Consider the following 15215-nt stretch of genomic DNA (forward strand, 5'->3'; position numbering starts at 1 on the left):
TTGCACCTGCTTCCATCCAAATATCAGCAGTTTTAATGCTATAACTCTGCACGTTTTTTCTGAATCAGGAGAAATGATGCCCTGTAGACGTAAAGAATAGCGTGGCTGAATGTTTTTGGATAGAAGCATGAATTCATCTTCATTCCCTGCTTTGTTGCCATGTATGCCCAGGAAGTAAACCAGGGAAATACAAGTGGACCAGGCTAAGTAGGATCCAAAATTACTTCAAAGGATTCTTCTGGATTCAAAGGATGCTTCTGGATTGCAGTTTCGTCTTCTGCTTGTGTCACTGTACGCAAGCTCCATATAACCTCCCTGGGGAGGTGGGAGACCACAGGCCTAGGAAAGATGTGGGTTAGCATCTTTGGGAATATACGCTTGGCAAAGCTTTGCTAAGCTTGAAAATGTGGAGACAACCGAAAGAGCAATGAAATGAGAGAAAACTCTTCTCTCCCCAGTGCTTTATCTGCTGGGGAGATGTAGCCTCTGATTAGGTCTAAGGATGTCCTGTAAATACTCTTGTAGATTCTGCTGAAGTCACGGCCACAGCACAAAGCACTTCTTCGCGTTAGTGAGTGAGGGGGTATTAAACTTCAAAAGCAGTCACAAAGCCCTCTTTTATAAATAGGGGTCAGAAGCCCAGGGATGAGGTTCCTTTTGAGAGGTGATGCCTTTGAGGTTAAATACCAGCTCTCAGCTGCTGCAAGACAGAAAGCCATCTCAGCTGCCTTCTTCAGGAAGGTGCCGTTGGAGAAGAATGCCCGAGCAGGGATCCTCAGCTCTCCAGCACCGATGAGTGCATGAGATGAAACCTAAGCACCATCTGAAATGGGATAGTTGTGCTGACCACTTTCTAAGTCCTTATTTTCCTGTTCTTGATGTGTTCCTTGAGCGGGAGTGAGCAAAGCCAGGCTGGCATGAGGGTGCAAAATACCCTTGAGGTCTCTGCCAGGACTCAGTGCTGGGCGCACGCAGCTTCCTCGTGCAAGCTTGCGTGTAGGAAGTGCAGATGGAGCCCATGTCTCATCTGTGGGTGGGCTTGGACCCACGCTCAATTGATGGCACGGGCATACCCCTGCTTGATTTGTGCCCAGGTCCCATCTCAGCTGCTCCTGGCTTGGTGAGGTGGTGGATCCTGCAGCAGAGTGGTCTCACCCAGACCAGGCAGCTGCTTTCTGCAGCCCATGGTGCTTGTTTTCCAGTTGCTACCATCCTCTGCTGCGGAGCTGGAAGGTGCTGTGGAGACTCGGAGCCTGGTGAGGGTCAAGAAGTTGACGCCGTTCGTGGAGGTGGAGCGTCTCACCTTTGGAGTGGAGGAGGTAAGTGGGAATCTGACGTGCTTATGTAGCCCCCACTCTCACTGGTGGCCCTGGGTGCAGCTCACGGAGTGGTGTCACAGCCCTCCCAGCACGTCGCGCAGCACTGCTGAATCAACCGGTCATTGGAGAGGCCATGCGGGACATGTCGTAGGGTTGGCCAAGGACGTTACCTGTGCGGCACCTATGGAGGGCATTATTCATCCTGCTGTTCCTAACCAAGTGGTCGATAGGAAAATTTTGCAGTAGATTTTGCTGTAGCATCCTGAGAGAGAGCAGCATGCAACTCAGAGAGCGAGGAGACCTCCCAAATTACTTTGATGTAGTGTATTAATTACTGTATTACTTAATGAGTATGGGAGATTTTTCCCATGGTTTCTCCACTAGAAAGTGTAATGGATGTAGGGTGAGATTAGGATGATTTTGCCTGTGTTTGAGGAACAGGCCCCTCCAGTCATGTCTGTCCTTTGCTTCAAGCCATGGCTCTTCTGCATCCATCTGGATGCTTGACATCTTGATCTCTCCTCCTCTCCCTCCAGATTTTTGACATCGTGCCGCTGTACGGTGTGCTGCAGCCGGGCGAGAGCCAGCGGGTTACGTTCACCTTCTTTGGCCACGCAAACATCGTCGCCAGCGTCACTGCGGTGTGCAAGGTGGAGGGCGGCCCGACTTACAAGATTTCGCTGAGTGGGGAGGCTTCGCTCATCGACTGTCTCCTAGATGTTACGGAGATCGACTGCGGGCTGCAGGTACCGCGCACTTCTCTTGGCAGAGGTCTTTGAAACCATCGCTGGCGGGTTGCTGCCCACCTAGGTCTAGGGCTCTCTCCCCTTCCCAGCTACTTTGTCAGCTGTATGGCTTGGAAGTACAACCTTTGAGCGATACATCCTGCATCCAAGCTGGTTTTTAACGGCCATCTCCATCCCCTCCAAAGTTGGGAATTCCTGGGGCAGGCAGGATCCCGGTGGTGATCTCCAGAGGGACATGCCCCAAGACATCCAGCCACTGATCCACTCCTAAAGCCTGAGGTGCAAGGAGATGCTCTTTTTCAGCGCTCTCGATTAATCAACAAAATAAACCAGGGAGGGAGTTAACTTGGGCTTCCCGTCACTGTAGCTGGAGAGAGTTTCCCAGAAGAATCCCCACTTTACTTCTTTTCATTTAAAAACCCCATAGATATTTCCAGCTGTTGGCCCTGCATGTGTTGCACTGTCTGTCTCCCTTTTTGCTGGTATTTTGCTTGCAAGTACTTGTATGCAGGTGGCTTTTCCTCTGAAATGCCTCCGTCTTTGTTTCAGCTAGCTGTTCGATGACACCTTAAAGCGCAGAGGGCTTGTATCCCCTGGTTTCTTTGTTACTGCTCTTTACATGGTTGTCACTGCACCTCTGCGTGCTGCCCTAAATATCTGTTCCTGTGTAGGGCTAAGAGGTGCCCTGTGGCTGTGGGTTCCCCGGGTTAACCCGGGAGAGTCAAGTGCCCGTATGTCCTCTGCAGTCCCTGCTGCTGCGTTGGGTTCGTTTCCTTTCAAGCCAATGAAAGAGGAAGGAGATTCCCAGCATCAGGCCTGTGTCTGTAACTTCCCGCTCCTCTGTCCTCTCTTCAGCTGTTTAACAAAGTCATCGAAGCAGAGGTCACCCTGCAGAACAGCGGCAAGGTGGGCTTCACCTACGCGGTGCTCAGCCCCAGCGCGGCCGCTGCCGACAGCCCTCTGCCCGGCGTGCCCCTGGTCGTGCCCAGCACGGTGAGTACGGAGGTAGCACAAGCGATTAACCCTGGCCCTTTGTCAGGCTGCCTAGGAGAGGCTTATAGGGAAAAAAGGGAAAAAAGCCATGAAAAACCCTGCAAAAGCAGCCAGGAGAGACAGGGCTGTAAGCAATTGCTGCTGGGGGGCAGAGAAGGTCAGGCAGGCGTGGTCCTAATAGACTGCCTTGAATGGCCTTTGCTGGCGGGTGGCTCTGCTGTCATTCAGCAGCCACGGGGGGAGGCACGAGTGCTTTGGTAGCTCTCCGGACCCCAGCTGCTGAGCTCTCTGCTTGTGCTGGCACTGGCGCTGGCCGGTGCAGGCTCTCCCGAGGGTCACTGTACCCGGGTTGTGTGATCGGAGAGGACTTAGTCCTTGTCCCTGCCTGTAACAAACCCTGCCTGCCCCCTGCCAGCACTGACCGGGTGAGACTTCAATACTCTCTGGCTTGGGCATGACGCTCTTTGGCCAGAAATTGTAACAGCCCCTGTGCCAGTCCCTCGCTCCTCCAGCTTTGCTGCTCTGCAGCAGCTTTGTGGGGCAGTGAGGGGGCCAGGGAGGAGCAGGGCTGGAATAGCAAGGAGAGGAGTTTGCAGCATCCCACCATCCCAGCTTCTCAGTCCTGCATGGATGTCTTTGAGCTGAAACAGTGTTCCTATCTTGGACGCTTTTTGCGATGGGAAGAGGAAGCCAAATGGCTTTCACATTCCCTCATGCCTGTCTCCTACAAGGGATGACACGCTGATGCCCTCTTTCTGCGAGCTTCCCAACACACAGCTCTGCACGGACCCGCGCAGTTGTTGCTGTAACGGCGTTGTCGGCCCTGGCAGCTTGACAGGGCTCACTTTCACTCCAGCTGTGTTGTGCGCTGGAGTAAGGGCTCAGGGGACGAAGTGACAGGATCCGTCCCGCTCTGTAGCTCGTCCCTGCAGCATGGAGGGGAGCGGGGAGCCGAGGGTCCAGCCCCATGTGCGGAGGGCGAGCCGAGGAAAGCTGCGGCTATGTCTTGTCATCCAGAGCTGTGTTGCCATCTGCTTGTGTTTGCTCTCAACCTGGCTGGTGTGAGCCCAGCCCGGGGATCGGACAGTCCTTCTGGAAGCCCGGAGAGGAGGTGACCTTCCTGGCAACGCCTTCTTCCCTAGATCTCATTCTAGTCTCTGCTCCTGCGTTTCCAGAGATGTATGTTTGCCGGTCATCGTGCGTCCAGATAGGCTCGTGCACCCTCGGTGTAACCGCACAGGCAGGAGGTGTTTGGTTGGGGTCGTTAATAAGGGGCGAGGCCCTTTGGCACCAGCCTGGGAACTACTGACGTGCTGTGAGAGGAGCTGCTGGCTCTGCTGAGAGCGCAGGCACTTCACTCCTCTTCCACAGTGGCTGGTAAAAGAGCTTTTATTTCTTCAGTCTGGCTCTGGCTAGCAGAGAGTGAACACCGTTAGCAGAAGAGCTGTGCTCCTGCTGAGCGCAGGGCAGTCTGTGCTGTGGGAATGCATCCCTACAGGCCCTCTGAAGGACACGCTGCATCCTGGTGTAGGAGACTTGAGCTTTTGGATAGAAGAGAGCTAGAAGGCGATGTTGTCTGATGCTTTTTTCTCTTTGAGAACCTGCCTTCTCCTCTCAGCGTGTCTATCGTCTGAGCCATCCCTCCACCAAACCCTCTTTGATTTGCATTCCCTCCCTCTTCTCCCACACCCTGCAGGGTTACCTTGGACCTGGCAAGCAGCACGTGTTGAAAGTCTATTACCTGCCGGGAGTGCCTGGAATCTTCTTTAAGACTTTTGAGATCCAAGTGGGTCACTTAAAACCAAAAGAAATCTCCCTGAGAGGAGAGGGGAGTTTTCCCAGGATCTCCTTGGACTTGCCCAGGAACATCGAAGGTGAGCACTGCCTGTCTGCTCCCCAGGGAGGTCCTCGGCTTTTTCCCCCATGTCATATGGCCATAGGGCAGTTCCCACCCATCTCCAGCAAGCCTGGAGGTTTCAGGGCTGTCAGACCGACACTCAACCCTCTGGTTGTTTCCCAAGTCTCTAGCAGACGAGCCCACGTGGGCTTTGCCCCAGGAACCATCCTGCAGAGCTTGCCAGCGTATCTGTTGGTGGCCTGGAAAGATGATGCCTAGACAGAAAAGCTTGGGAAAGCTGTCAGGCTGGCAGGGATTTTGGCAGGGTTGGCTTTGCATCACATTGCGGGCGATGAGATGCTCCTATGTGGGGCGGAAGATGGGTGGGAGTGAACATCAGGATTCAGAGGGGAGTCGCAGCATCCATTTTGCATAGATTGCTCGAGGAGTTTGTTTCTGGGAGAGCCCAGCATCGGGGGAGTGGGACTTCCCAGCTTAAGTGAGAATGGTGCTGCGCTCACCCTTCTATTTGTGGATGTTTTCTTCCTTCAGGAAATGAAAAGTATGAGAGGATCCTCAGGGAGGTGAAAGAGAAGATGAAAAAGGATGGCCAGAGAGATGAAGCAGTGGTTCTGGGGGAGGCTGCGGCCGTGGAGCCACCCACGGACGACTCGGGCACCGTGGTGAGAACGGCTGCTGCCCCATTTGTCATGTGCCACCCTCCCGCCGTGTCACTTGGGCCCCTTGCACCCTGCAGCAGGCTTCCTGGGGCCCTGCTGGCACTTGGGACCTCCCTGCCCGCATCTGGCCATGATCAGGCATCAGCTCAGCATTGCCCCGGGGGCTGCCCACCTCTGGTAGCTGTCCCTCCTGTAGATGCACCAGCTTCCAGACTACCGCAGGGGCAGATCCTGAAGACCATGCTCATGTGATTGAATTTATGGTACTCTGTGAATGGAGGTGCAGGTCATGGCTGGGGTGTTTGTGGCTCACACCCCAAGCCCTGCCAGGTTTACAGAGCTTCATAGCAGCAGCCTGACTGTGCCCTGGGACCGTGCTGTCAGGGTTCGTCTCCAAGAGGCACCGGCTTTGTCGTGGTTCCATTTTGGAGAGAGCTTTTGTCCAAGCTGCTTTGGCAGTGGCTGGGGGCAGGCAAATACTTGGAACGCTGGCAGGTTCTTCCTGGCTTGTCTGTCGTTTGTCTGGCCAGATCAGCTTTTATAACAGTGACCGGACGGGCGAAGTTGCTGGAGTTCATTTCCCCCCAGATAAGGTCCTGGCTAGGAGAGCAGGAGGTGTCAGAGACACTGAGCAGGGAGACAGGTGGACCCCATCACCTCCTTGAACAAAAGCAGGGTGGGATCCTCTTTCAGAGACAAGCCTCTCCCTTGGGAAGGACCTTTGCTAACCAGCCACTGTCTTTGCTTTCCTCAGTTTGACATTTGGCTGCAGATGCAGATGGAGCAGCTGCTGGTAGAGGAACACGCCCTGGAGCAGCAAAAAGCTCTTGCCTCTGGTTCCCCGCAGGACACTGTCTTTGACCAGCGTGCTCGTCGGAGGCTTCTCAAGTTAGTGGGGACTCCCGTACCCTATCTCCTGGCACCCCGAGGGTAACACCCGGCGGCACACCCCTGCTCCTGAGAGCTCTTTGTGTTTGCAGAGCTGGGAATAGCTGGGGACTTCCGAAAGGGTCTGATCCTGATGGATTTACATGTTCCCTGTGAGCAGCTGAGTGTCCTCACCTCTATAGTGCCACCCCGAGCTTTGGGGATGCTCAGCTCCCCACAGATGATGGGTTCTGTTCTTAGAGCTAAGGGGGTCCAGTGCAGACCACCAAGCCCATCCAGACAGCCCAGGCACCATCCCTGCTGACCAGCTCCGAAAGAGGCAACTCAAAGCTGGCATCTTTGTTCCAACTAACAGCTCACACTAAACAAAAAGAGCAGGGAACGGCACAGGTTGACAACCCCTTGAGAAGCCCTAAATCGGGTGGCTTGGGTGCTGGTGGGACTGCAGGGCTCACCTAGGTAACTTGGTCCTTCCTTTTGCTCCTTCATGATGAGAGACGGGCACCGTAGGCTCCAGTTCAGGAAGAAGAGGCTCTGCAAAACAGATGGTTTAGGTGTTTTCCTGAGTGGGATTGCTCTGGCAAAGGACCTTCCCACGAATCTTGGAGGTGTTGGTTACTGCATTTACCGGTGCTCCTCTGGGGACAGATCTGGTTGCAGAGCAGTGCAACCTAATTTTTTGTTAAGGTCCCATTGGTAGCTGACAAAACCTAGGACCTAGACTCCCCATGACTTACCAAAGACTTATTACCAGGTGGTCAGGCTTGGGTTTCACTGGCTAGAGTTGAGTTTTTACAGCAGTGAATACAGAAATATCCATTTTATTTGCATCGTCCATCCACTTGGAAACATAGCCAGGCTGTGGTTTAAGGGCTCTCCTTACTCCTCCTTTCAGAGCTGAGCTGCCCGAGTATGTCCTGGACTTTGGCTACATCATTCTCGGGAACATCCACACGCGTGTTGTGAAGATCACCAACACCGGGCAGTTCCCCGTGACCTTTTGCGCCGATGGACGGGTCCTGTGTGACACAGGTAACCAGTGCTGGGGAGACTTCACGTGGGCTTGAAGGAGCTGTCTCCGACAGATTGGCTTAAGCCACTGGACATGGGGACGTTTTTTGAGTGCTTGTTTGTATAGCTTTGTCCTCCTTAGTATCCCCTGCTTGGTGCTTTGGAGCCTGAGTTCTCCTGGCCAGCAGTGCCCAGAGACGTGGCCTGCCTGTGGCTGCCCTAACACGTGATTGCAGGGGCTGGATGTGCTGATCACTGTGGTCACCTCTTAGCATCTTCTGCTCTTGGCTACCGTGAACATCATCTGAGTTTTTGTGCACGCAGTGGGTTTGCGTTGCAAACAGATGGCCCCTTGGTGGTTTGGAAGTGCTTTGGTTTAGAGTTCATAATGTCACAGCACTTCTGTTCAGCCTTTATTGAGAAAACAGCCTGTGAGGTCCTCTGGTGTATCAAAATAGGCTTCCGAAACAGGCCTTGAGGTAAGGCTGCAGTGCCATCAAATGGTGACTCGCTGTGTCTGAGGGCTGGTCAGGTGTCTCCTCTTAAGTTGTTTTCCAGGGAGCACCACAGCACCGGGGAATCGTAGTTGGAAGTTCTCCTTTGGAGAGGTCTGGGCATCCTTCCCTGGGATGCCTGATAAGGAATTACAGTGTTCCTCAGCTAATGTTTCCTTTTTACCATGCGGACCTTGGCTTGTGGCTGTGAAAAGCCTTTCTCCTTGAGCGGTGACAAAGGAGAAAGAGTGGCAGGCTTCTCTGGAGAGGCAAAGAGCCCTCTTCTTCACAGAGCTGCCAGCCAGGACACCCGTATGGCCTTAACGTGCTTGTGACACATTTCATGTCGCTTGAGTGTCTCAGCTGTTTTATTTTCCTCTGTTCAAGGTTTCAGCGTGGACCTGGACCGTGTGAAGCACCTGCCCTACTGCAAGACTGAGACGTTTGAAGTGCGCTTTGACCCACAAAGTGCCAACCTGCCCCTGGGAGAGGTGGACGTGCTCCTGCCCATCAAGGTACCTCATGGTCCCTCACCTCCCTCTGCCCGCACCACCTTTTGGGGCAGGCAGCAGGTTGGGGACAGCAGTAGGTGTCACTCAGGCTCTCAGCTGGATGCTCTGTCCTTTGCTAGGTAGCAGAAGGCCCCACGTTTCATGTCCGCCTCCGTGCCTACGTGACTGTGCCGTCCCTCTGCCTCTCCAGGGAGAGACTGGAGTTCTCCGCTGTCCAGTGTGGGCAGTGCCGGGAAGAAACTGTGCAGCTCCACAACCAGCTCCAGGTCCCCTGTAAATGGTTCATCACTGTGATTGAGCCTGTTAAGAAGGTAAAGCGCAGACGACGTGTAGCGCCTAACTTCTTGGTTGAGTTTTCATTGCCTCTCTTGCCTTTTCTGCCCCTGTGGCTGCCTGAGCACTTGGGCTACAGCTCGTGTGAGGAAGCTTTAGAGAGTACCGAGCAAATCTGGTTCTCCTGGACCTGTTCACTAGCTGATGCTGCACTTCTCTGCCATCTTCCCCCATTCCTCCTCCGAGGGCAGTGCCTCCCCATCTGCCTGCCCTGCCTATATGTCTTCCCTCCAGCTGTAGACCAGGGGGGGCCAGGGCTGGATTGGATGCGGGTGCTCTCAGCACCGTGAAAGTATCTCAGAGCACTGCAGGACCCGAGAGTCTGTCCTCGCAGACCGAGGAGACCTCACACAATTGTTTTTTTGCGCTCAGGGGGACAAGCATTTGCCGGTGAGGGTGCGTCGGAAGCTGTTCCAGGAGTGGAAGACCAAGCCCCGTGTCTTCAAGGTGTTGCCCTCGGCTGGAACCCTGGCTCCGGGAGAGCGATGCAATGTGCGAGTCAGGTTTTCACCCGTGGAAGAGGTGAGATTGGCGGGTGTCACCCCCAGGAGGTGTGGCAGGGCAGTGTGGTAACTAGCCCAGCTCAGGGAGCCCAAGAGGAGGTCTATCTGCACATGGAGCTTTCTGCAAGTCCCATACCACCGTGCCTCAGTTTCCCCTGCAGCGCACTCTTCTGAGAGGGGCTTTGAAATGCCAATGAGGAGCTGGCACAGAGAGTATCAAGGCACTGCAGTGCAGCTCCCTCTCGGTGCATGGGGGGGAAATCTGCCTGTTTCCCCTCGTCTTCCCCCTTTCATGGGCGTGTTTGCAGACAGGAACACCCTGGTGCAGAGCAGCTGGCACACTCGCAGGGGATAACTAACCCTGGAAGGGCCGATCTAGGCTAATCCTGCTGCTGGTACCAGCAGACAAAACAGCCACCAGACCCCTTCCTGGGCACGGCAGGCCAGTCACCTGTAGTGGTATGCTGCCAGTGGTCCCTGTGGCTCTGGCCCAGCCTGCCTGCATGTTCCCAGGTAGTTTGGGAATCAGCATAAAGGACGGAGTGTTCCCAGAGGTAGTTTGCATGCGGCCACCATGACTTGGAAACTGGCAGTGTGTAACAGTATGGACACGAGTGTTTCCACGCCTAGGAAGCGTCCCAGGGATGTTTGAATTGCTAGTAGAGCTGTAACCATCTTGTCTCTGGCTTTAACCAGAGCCAAGCCTTGAGCAGAGAGGAAGACCCTTATTTCTAGCCCGTGAGAGCTCATCTGCCTCCTTCATGTAGCTGATGTTTGCCTGATGCAGCAGTGCCAGGACTCTGTCTGGGCAACATAACCCTGAAGAAGGAGGTGAAGCAGCCCCTGAATCCTGTGAGAGCTGAGTCCACCCATGAGGACCTTTCTTATGAGCATTGCGCTCCCTCATGACTAGGTGGAAACATCTGATAGTCCATTTTAGATCCATCCATAGATACCCAAATATGCAGTTCCACTTCACACCAGGATTCATCCCAGTTCCTCAGAGCCAGCATGCAGGTGCCATAGCCCCTGCTATAAGTTAATATCTGTTTTCCATTCAGCTTAGAGGTACTGGTAACATCCCTGACCTTGGGGCAAGGGTTGAATTTGAGGCCCTGTCACCTGGGACTTCATGGAGGAGCTTTCTGCACTTCTCTCTTTTCAGAAGTCCTACAGAAGCGAGATGAAGATTAACATTTGCCAGCGCACCCAGCCCCTCCAGCTGCTGGTCTCGGGGCAGGGGCTGGAGCCACAGCTGGAGTTCAGCCCCGCGGTGCTTGACCTGGGAGCAGTGCTGCCGTACAGCCGTGGGGCGGAGGGGACGGTCGTAGTGAAGAACCCCTGTGAGTTCCCCATCGAGTTTTACTCGCTGGAGTTCGACCAGCAGTACCTTGCTGAGGAGCAGGTGAGAGGGAAGGTCTGGTCTGCACGTGCATAATCCCGTAGCTCCACAGGGCTCCAGCGTTCCCAGGCTTGTGCCGGGGAGACGGAGGCAGTCCCCAGGGCAAAGCCTGGTGGCATTTCAGGGTTAGCCAGCTGGGCTGGCAGGCTGTGGAGGGGCTTGGATAGTCCGTGTTGTTGGGAGGAAGGAATGAGGGAGAAGATGGGTTGGCTGGGGAGTCTGTTCATGGGATGGAGGTCAAGAAACACATCCCATACATGGTTTCTCTTCCCTACGCACACAGATCCTGCAGACGCTGAAGGACTACGATTGCCACAACACCTTATTGCTGCCTCCACGTGCCCCGGGTGAGAAGCTGCCCCCGGAGGTGCTGGAATACTACCAGCACCAGAAGAGACTGCAGGGTGAACAGGCACAGTCCAAGACGGGGGAACCAGCGGGCCAGGACAATGGTGAGGGTTTGGCATTGGCTGTCCTGAGTGTGGACACAGCAGGGAGTCCAGCCCAACCTCCCCTGAGCTCTCCGTGACCATTTTCTCCACAGAAAGTCCATGCTTTTAGCAGCCACCGGTTCCCCAGCTCAGGGGAGGAATTCCTGGGTGAAAGGAATTCCTGGGGCTTGGAATGCGCATCCTCTACCAGCCCTGAGTGCAGCCTAAGCAAGCTCATATCTGCCTGCCATGGACTGGGGAAATAATCAAGATATCTCCTTGTGTCCCTCATCCACAAGGAGTAGGGCTGGATGAGTTCTTCAGCCGGTAGAACCAGGTCTAATTTCAGTAGCTATTTGATATTTGCTCCTTCCCAGCACCAAAAGCACAAGCTCAAAATTCCCCTGAGGGCAGAGGCAGCCTGGGCAGGTTTTCCTGGGCAGGGAAGCTCTGCCTTGGGAGCTTCCCTTCTTGGGAAATTTTCCGTGGTTTGCATGTGGCCATGCGAAGTGGCGAATGGCAAAGAGCAGATTGCCTGGCCATGTTCACCCTCTTCTTCCCTCCCCATGTCCTTCCTCCTCAGCAAACCTTGAAGACGTCCGGACGCGGTCAGATGAAGGAGGAGAGCGCTCTGCTGGGATTGTTGACACCATCTCATCCCATAGCTCAGTCGTTCCCTCCACCATTTTTGATGAAAGCCCCTCCAACAAGGTGGTCTTTAAATCTGAATGTGGAGAAGAGGAGGAGGAAGGTGCGGACAAAAGACACGGGACAGGTAATAACCCGAAGCCCTTCACCTATTTTACGTCTGTTGTGGCAACAGGGCCTCAGTAGTGGACTTCAGTGTCACCTCCATCACTTCACTGCAGCCTGGTGCCATCTTCGCTCCTGTGGGCCCTGAATCCACTCTTGCATCTGAAGTCTGTAGGATCCTGAGAAGAGTCTGGGGCAGGGACAAGGGAGAGGCCAGGGAGGTTTTGCCCAGCTTTGCCAAACGAGCGCCTTTTCTCCCAGGAGCTGCTGGGATCAGGATGGTGGTGGTCCCTTTCCTAGGCAGGGCAGCGCGCTCTCTGTCCTATATGACGTTGCAAGCCAAGATGGCTTTGGCTGACCTTCCAAGGGCAAAGGTGGCAACTCTTTGTAAATGCTGTTATGGTGAATTCAGAGCCCAGCACATCTGCGGCTCTAATATTCCTAAAGCATGCAGCTTTTGGATAATCGCTTGATTCCCAAATGGAGGAGCTCCCTTGGGACTGTGTAATATGCCCAGTTCTGCCTGTCCCCCCCTTACTCAGCAGGACCTGGGACCAAACTCCCATGAGGACCATGTTGACAGTTCAGGGAAGGAGACTTGGCCCAGTCCTTTTAGGTATTGCCAGATGCTCGTTCTTTCCTCTTTCTGCCATCTCGTTTACTATACTCTGAACAGGAACCTCTCCCAGCATCTAGGGCAGACCCTGCTCTGCACAAGCCTTAAGGAAGGGGACGGGGAGACCCTGGGCGTGACGTTGGTTTTGGCAGAGTCTTCTCTGCCAGGATCTGAGGGGATGGGGAGGATGATCAGCATCACAGGTAGGCAGGAGGCTGACTTTTCTACCCGGTCCCGCACAGCAGAGCATCGGCAAAGCACCGCCAGCAGCAAGGAGGCCGCGGGAGAACTGGATGACAGCCCTGTCTATAGGGCTATCGCCCGCCACCTTGGCATCGATATCTCTGCAGAAGGGCGCGCAGCCCGAAACCGCAGAGGGATTGTCGTCATCGTCCACGGGGCACCCCTGACAGGTACGTGAGCTGCAGCCCTTGGCTGCAAGGAGTGGGGGAAGCAGGAGAGGAGTATCCTGGTGGACCGTGCTGCCTGGTTGATCAGTTGAAGCGAAGCGAGGTAAGCCACAGCTTTGCTGGTACGTTAAACAGTCCCAGGCCTTCACCTCGCCGGCGCAAGTGGCGTGGCTCATCTTGTGTCCATACAGCCAGGCTCTGGTTCCCCCAAACAGGGTGGCCACGTCCCCGTTGCCTTGGTGGGACCACGTTGCCTAGTGTCCATGTTGCCTTGTGGGAGCAGTCCCTAGCCCATACTGACCCCCAAACCGTGCCCAGACGTTACCCGAGGCAGCGCCATCCAGCACAGGCTAGCAAACAGCCTGAATGGTGGTGGGACAGGGCTCCAAAGCCTGGCCCAGGGTTGAGGTTGCCACAAGGGACGAAGTCTTTAGGTGAATGTGAAGTGGAGATGATCCACCTGGCTCTAGAGGACAACGCTTCTAACCATGCTCAAGCTGCCTCCCTCGTGGTTTCCCCTAAAGTGGCATTTTGCTTTTGGACTGTCCTTGAAACTTTGAAATCCCATTCGGGGGCTTTCCAGAGCCCGTCCCTGAAAATGCTGCATATGCAAGTGTCACCAAGCAGTCTTCCTCTCTCTCAAGGCAAGACGTCGGCAGCGGTCGCCCTGTCCAAATATTACGGTGCTGCGTGCTTGTCCATCGATGCCGTGGTGACAGAAGCCATCTCGGACAGGAGCAGCTCAGCAGGGCTCCGTGCCCGGGAGCTGTGCATCAGGGCTGCCGTCGAGCAGAGCCACAAGGAGACGGAGGATGCCGGTAAGGAGAAACAGTGAACCCAGAGCAGCGCTTCGGAAACCCACCGTGACCATCCGCTTCTGCTTGCTCCAGAGAAGTTTGACAGCCCTTGGGTCTCTTAGGGAACATGGGTGTAGAAATGCAAAGTCATTTCATAAAGCATCTCAGGTTATGAACAAAATCTCTATTTTAAGGGCTCAGAGACACTTTTACTGCCGCCGGGCTTCGCAGCACATGTTCCTTTTCGTAGGAGCGGTGAAGCGCACCTGTATTTTTCTCAGGGTTTTTATATATTTCCTCAAAGCTGAATCCAGCTTCCTCCTCATGGCCATCAGGTAGAACTGCTGCCCACTTTAACGAGGAAGAAGCCCTCTGAAGCGGCTCATTAAGCACTAGAGGACTGACTTGGAGTGTGGCTTCACAAACATGAGAGGAAGGGAAGAATAACCTCCCAGGGGAGTTTCAGATGAGAGACACACTGCAGATGAGCTCTTTTCTCCAGAAGTTTTCCTACACACGCTGTCAGGTCGCACAGCTCGTGCATGTTGTGCTGTTCTCCACGTGAGACCGGAGACTTTTAGGGAACTTTATTGGGCAGTTGATGCCCCGAGCTCTGCAGGCTGAGGTGGGGACCCTGGCTCTGGTGGGGGGAAGTTTTGCATCACTCAGCTTTGAACCTGGTTGAGTTGGGAGCTGGTGGAAGGAAGAAGAGTGTGGGTCCTGGGTGGGGGTATCCCACACCGGAGGATTTAACTCTAGGGGAGATGGGTGACTGCAGCCAGGGCAAGGCTGCGTATTACGGTCTTTGTGTGAGAATGCAGGACGGGTGTGAGGTATGGAAACGATGGTCCTGGAGGACAAATCCTTGGCTTGATCCACCCGGGAGGTACTGTGCAAATGGCATCACCTGCGTGCACGCTGCTCCGTTTGGTAGGAGGGACATAGGGCTGTGCATTGAAAAGTCTGTAGCTTCAAAATCCAGTATCTGATGGTGTGGTTTATCGTGCTAATAAGTAAGGAAGGAGCTGCTTCTGGGAAGCAGTGCTGCTAGTCCCTGGCAGGCTGGGGGACGCGTGCTGCATCCCTGCGAGGGCGCAGGGCTGTGCCCATTGGGGTGGAAGGTGCCTGAAGCACAGGGCCGTCCGCAGCCCCGCTGAGCCGTCTGTCCCCTCCGCAGGTCAAAACGCAGATGTCTTCCTCAGCCTGCCGTCCAGCGCCGAGGCCAAGCACAGCTCGGACATGAGCCAGTCCAGCTCTGGGGACAAAGCCAGCCTGCGTTCCGTCAGTTCCCGAGGCCAGGCGAGTGCCGCAGTGGACAAGAGGAAGACGGATAGCCACACATCCCAATCCCAGAAGCAGCATCCAAGAGATCCGACAGGCTCCCAGGTGAAGTGTGATCTGCACTGGTTAATGCCTGGGAGCTTCCAGTTGCCTTTGAGAAGTGAAGAGGCCGCTTACAGTGGGGCCTCCGTGTCACCCAGAGCCTGGTG

The 15215-nt window shown here is 54.7% G+C and overlaps 1 protein-coding gene across 1 annotated transcript in view; it reads left to right on the plus strand.

The window, feature by feature from the left end:
* Positions 1-15215, plus strand: part of LOC132318654 (hydrocephalus-inducing protein homolog) — a 147464-nt gene that overhangs the window by 96625 nt on the left and 35624 nt on the right. The window contains exons 24-39 of the mRNA XM_059826627.1: positions 1203-1319; positions 1856-2065; positions 2921-3058; positions 4755-4932; positions 5448-5578; positions 6330-6463; positions 7359-7495; positions 8356-8483; positions 8600-8791; positions 9186-9335; positions 10482-10721; positions 11002-11170; positions 11733-11924; positions 12761-12931; positions 13573-13746; positions 14903-15111. Coding sequence (XP_059682610.1) covers positions 1203-1319; positions 1856-2065; positions 2921-3058; positions 4755-4932; positions 5448-5578; positions 6330-6463; positions 7359-7495; positions 8356-8483; positions 8600-8791; positions 9186-9335; positions 10482-10721; positions 11002-11170; positions 11733-11924; positions 12761-12931; positions 13573-13746; positions 14903-15111 — 2670 coding nt within the window. The remainder of the gene's footprint in view (positions 1-1202; positions 1320-1855; positions 2066-2920; positions 3059-4754; positions 4933-5447; positions 5579-6329; positions 6464-7358; positions 7496-8355; positions 8484-8599; positions 8792-9185; positions 9336-10481; positions 10722-11001; positions 11171-11732; positions 11925-12760; positions 12932-13572; positions 13747-14902; positions 15112-15215) is intronic.

The sequence above is a fragment of the Gavia stellata genome, chromosome 18, assembly GCF_030936135.1.
Source record: "Gavia stellata isolate bGavSte3 chromosome 18, bGavSte3.hap2, whole genome shotgun sequence".
NCBI lineage: Eukaryota > Metazoa > Chordata > Aves > Gaviiformes > Gaviidae > Gavia > Gavia stellata.